The sequence below is a fragment of the Poromitra crassiceps genome (assembly GCF_964638095.1).
Source record: "Poromitra crassiceps genome assembly, chromosome: 15".
Taxonomy (NCBI): Eukaryota; Metazoa; Chordata; class Actinopteri; order Beryciformes; family Melamphaidae; genus Poromitra; species Poromitra crassiceps.
The window spans coordinates 17,251,106-17,256,105 of NC_139634.1; the positions used below are offsets into that span (position 1 = coordinate 17,251,106).

A 5,000-nucleotide genomic window follows, 5' to 3' on the forward strand; every position below is an offset into this window, starting at 1 on the left:
TGACTTGGTGCGTGTGGTCTGTGTGACAGACTGACTGACGGCGGAGCCCTTTTGTACCTCCTCTTTTCCTCCCTCCTTCCATCCCTTCCTCTCTTTTTCATTCCCTCTCTCTCTCTCTCTCTCTCTCTCTCTCTCTCTCTCTCTCTCTCTCTCTCTCTCTCTCTCTCACTCGTCCTCCTCTCTCGGTGCCGGTGATTCACCGGTTGGTTGACGCATCGGCTAAACTTGACAGAGCCGCTGAGCACGGGACTTGTCACAACTCATTTCAGTCTCATCATCCTCCCCAGCACCCAGCGACCCGAGGCGTTTGATGTTGGATCAGCTTCCCGGGTCACTTCATCACAGACCCCCCGGCCCCGCCATCAAATCATCCAATTAAGGAATAAGGAATGAAATTCGCGCTCGCTCTCTCTCTCGCTCGTGTGTATGTGTGTGCGTGTGTGCGTGTGTGTGTGTGTGTGTGTGCGTGCGTGCGTGCGTGCGTGTGTGTGTGCGTGTGTGTGAGAGATGACAAGTGTTTTCCTACTCTTTCCTCGGCTTTCTGCTTTCTACATGACTGAACTTCACTAGAATTAAATAATCCAATTAAGGAATAAAGAATTTTCTCTCTCTCTGTCTATAAATGGATACAATACAAATAGCCTAGTAAAATTAAAAAGATAATAGCCTAGAAGTAGCCCATATCCAGAAATGTATAGGCTAAAAAATAATTATGTCTATTATAGGAATATTACAATAATTGAATACAATAATCTCCCCATCTCTCTCAATTCAATTCGCTTTATTGGCACAATCGGGCGACCCAGAGTCTATATGATGACTAATATTATTAGGCCTACTATTATTATTAGCCTATAGTCATCATCAGACTGATAGACTCTGGGTTCCCAAATTGTTATTGGCATGGATGTAAGAAATAGACATGAACTCATTTCACAAAATGAAATGTGAGTTCACGTGACCGGCTGGTTTACCAGGCTATGTAAGAAATACAATATTGTCAAAGCATCAAGTGCAGCAATAATTACAAATTACATGTAGGGCCTATATACATTCATTTGTGCAGTCTCTCCCCCCCCCCCCCCCCCCCCCTCAGTGTGTGTGTGTGTGTGTGTGTGTGGGGGGGGGGGGTATCTTACTATTCACAAGCTTTGTATTTCATGCCCATGTGCTGATATTTCTCTAGCATTCATCAGTTGAAATTAAATTGATGCTGCTTGTCAAGGTCCATATTTGGTTAAAAAAATGCCATAATAGCCTGTATATAGGCTATATAGGCCTAGTTAGCTTATTTTAGCTCCTCCAGGTTTGTTTAAAGTTTAGACTCTGAACTATGGCTTATGACCCCAAATGGGTCACTGGCCTGATTATTTTCCCCAACAGTGAAGTATCTTGTGATGAAACTTTTGTGTCTCATGCAGGTTCAAAACTTGTCAATGTTCTCCTCCATTGACATCCACTGTGATTCTGTTATGCTGAATTACTTTGAATGAGTCACTCATCACAGTTATTATTACAAAACATGATTCTGGTGGTTACTACAAGTAGGCCTAGTAGGCTACCCTCGATCTGTCATTGTAGGCTGTTGAGGCAAATGAACATCATGAACAGTTATGTTCATTTGTGCAGTTTCATTTGGTCTTATCACTTACCACTGCTTGGAGTGCACCCTCAAAACAACGGTGCACTTGTGTAAAGTGACATGACAATAGAAATAGAATGAGTCTCCTTAGTTTTGTGACATTGTAACAGAGAGGGTGTCGGGTGCGCCATCCAGTGGTGATGGGTCGTTACTACAGCCCGCTCCGTCCTGCACATACTTTCTGCTTTTAAACAAGGAAAAAGGGATGGACAAGGCAATATTTCAAATACAAAAACCCACAGCCACATCTGAACTAAACCATTGAATGCTGATGCAATTCTCGATTACGTTTAATAATAATAGAAAGAGAACATCATCACCAAACCGGAAGTAAATACAAGAGCACGTATTGTTTCCTGTGACGTCGCGCTAGCCCCTGATGCTACACGCGGGAAACAGGCGAAGTCTGGCCACATTGACAGTAAGGCATGAAGTTTTCAAATTGTCTTTTATCCTCTGTTTAGGAACTGGGTTCCGCATATTTGTAGGTAATGCGGGGGAAACAAAGCGGAATTCGCCTTCATGGTCCATTTGGAACGATCTCGTTTGCAAAATTAACTCTGAGTCTGTACATCACTTGAGAATCTTTACGCTGGCCTTGCTTTGCATGAGCGATTGATTCTTGGAATGCTATGTCTAGAGCGGGCGGAGTTCTTGGCTTGTGTCGTCTTGTAACATCGCAAATCATCGACGCATTCCGACAGAGTGCGGCGCCGTGCTAAAAACCAAGCGCACCCTGTAGAGTACAGCACAGCGCTAGCTTAGCTGTGGCGCAGCCCCGAAGTTTAGCTATCGTTTATGTTCAGAAACACTGGCGGAACGTCACTGTTAGTACTGGTTTCTCTCACCGTGAAACATTGTTTCACATGCTAAATGGAGACTACATTGATTAACACACGGCTTTGGCTGCAATGCTAACGTCAGTGTACCTCTCCAGCTGAGTTTGCCTGGTAGCTAACTAGCTAGCTCACAACAACACTGGTAGAAGAAAGGGTAAAAGACCGGTGTGGTGTTCTGTCGATGCTGCCTTGTCGAAAAATGCTGTTGGTGATAACGTTACAAAGCAAAAAGTCAAAATAAATTATACTTCCAGAATTTCATTTATTTATCGGGGTTCATACAAGGTCCTTGAAGTGCTTGGAGTTTGAGGGGGAATCAAGTAGCGCTAAGTATGTTATGATAAGGAGCAGAAACAAGCAAGGGGGGGTGAATGAAAATGCAATCTCCCATTAAAAATTAACGAATGCTATTGTGTCCCACAACCTAAAATACAGAAGAACAGACAAATCTCTGATCTTAGTAGGTAACGTTATTTGGTTACGTCTAATGTTAATGCATTTTATTTTCCTTCCTGTCAGTAGAGCATCAGTCATCGCCTGTGGCCAAGATGGGAGACACACTGGAGTTCAACGATATTTACCAGGAGTCCAAAGGCTCATGGGTCAGTATCCTCACAACCCTCTCTGTTCCCTAAACGTATGATATGAAATTGTAAATGTATAGGTAGCAACGGGTATTCATCCATTGATTGATTCATTTTTTGACAAAAGCCCTCTTATACCATCTTATACCATCTTATATTTTGACCACAGTTTTGTTCATCGAGTCATTATCCGCCTCCAAAAGGCACACACAGCCCCTCTCACTAGAGCCCCTTTTAGATTGGCCAATAATCCCACTAATATCCACAAAATACTGGCATTTTCTTCTGTCTAAAAGTTGCCAAGCCGTCCCCTTTAGCCGATAGAGCGGCCCTGCAAGTGAGGTGGGTTAATAACGCGACGGCTCAGAACGGCTGCCGAGATAAACACCCCTGCTTCTTCTCCTACTCTTCTCCTCTCCCGTGTTGGGTCCTTGAAAATCCATTTGAGGAAAATGTCCTTGAAAGTTCCTTGAATTTGATGTTGAGGAAGGTTTGGGGAGCCTGTAGCTATTGTTATTAGCCATGTAGCCAGCTTGGTCAGAAGGCTCGACCAGATGCTGAAATGTGTGATTAAAATCGTTCAGTTATCCACTAAATCTACCGCTGCTGATTTTCCCTGTCATTGGTGAATGGTGAGAATTTATATTAAGGGGCTACTTTGAGTCTCTGTGTTTTTTTCTCTGTTCTCTTTCTAATGTTAGTAGTTTACAGTTTGTGCTGCAGAGGTCAGGAGGCAATACGATGTTTCATATTGTTGCACTTCCCTCAATCAAAAAAAGAACAGATCATGACAGTGATCGACACAATGACATAATGTGTTTGCTTGAAAAGAGTATATTTTCACTTTTGGTGTGTAAATTCCATCTAAAGTTTGGTCTTAAATTTCATTTAAAGTGCTATTAACTCATTGAGTGCCAATGACGTCGATCGGCGTCAAAGTAAATAGTAACGTTCAGTGCCAATAACGTCGATCGGCGTCAAATGCGTTTTTTGACGGTGGGACGTGGATCAAAGCCTCAGGCATCTCCTGTACAAATATTGTAGCTATTGAAGGTGTATAACCTATTTTACGGACTCATTAGGTGGCGACAGTGCTCTCCAGATTAGAGAAAGGTCAGGAAAACAGCAGGGGAAAAAAACGCCTGTTTTTGCTGAAAACAACCTATCTTCTCCGGCTCATAACTAAAGAACGGAAAATGGTATCAATAAACTTTTTTATGCTGATGGTACAATAGAGTCTCCTGGTTCTTTGTGCGTGTTCGGTGTTTACATAGTAATATCACACAATATTCTGTGGGCCTCGAGAAATCACTGAAAACGCTCTGAAACTCTGGCACTGGGAGCGTCCGTTCTCCAAAAGTGGCTGGCACTCAATGAGTTTTAAAAAGGTCTGAAAAAGTCTTAAATTTAACTTGCTTATACTTGTAGCCAGCCTGTTAGCTGCAATGCGAATGCAATCTTTAGAGAAATATTTTCCCGTCCTGTTCACAGGATTGATAGTAGAATTGTCTTGTTAAAGACAATTATTAATATAAAATGCTAATTTGATGCCCCCTTTGGGCCAAATTTATATTTGAAAATGAATTGTTTTGTTGGCACAAAGGCCCGTGCCCAGCCAGAAAACTAGAGACTATATGAAGCTCCACCTCACGTTAGTCGGCTGTGCAATGGAGTGGGGCGAGGAGGAACGAATTCCACCCAAACCTAGTCCGCAATTTTTTTTTTTAATAATAATAATCGATCCAAATTCCACATGATCGATTCAATTCCTTAACGATCAATTATTGATTTTCGATAATTGATGAACATCCCTAATCTGTAGTGTCTGTGTCCCCTCTGTCCTTATGCATGTCTCCATCTGTAGTGTCTGTGTCTGTGTCCCCTCTGTCCTTATGCATGTCTCCATCTGTAGTGTCTGTGTCCCCTCTGTCCTTA

General features: G+C 42.6%; 1 protein-coding gene across 2 annotated transcripts in view; it reads left to right on the top strand.

The window, feature by feature from the left end:
* The first annotated feature begins 2,011 nt into the window (after positions 1–2,011).
* The window catches only part of ssrp1a (structure specific recognition protein 1a), a 19,248-nt gene continuing 16,259 nt past the window's right edge, over positions 2,012–5,000 (top strand). The window contains exons 1-2 of one of the 2 annotated variants that reach the window (XM_083651643.1): positions 2,012–2,063; positions 3,004–3,083. In XM_083651643.1, coding sequence (XP_083507769.1) covers positions 3,030–3,083 — 54 coding nt within the window. In that variant the 5' untranslated portion in view covers positions 2,012–2,063; positions 3,004–3,029. Of the gene's footprint in view, positions 2,064–3,000; positions 3,084–5,000 lie in introns of both variants that reach the window. The other variant, XM_083651642.1, reaches the window with a different exon arrangement.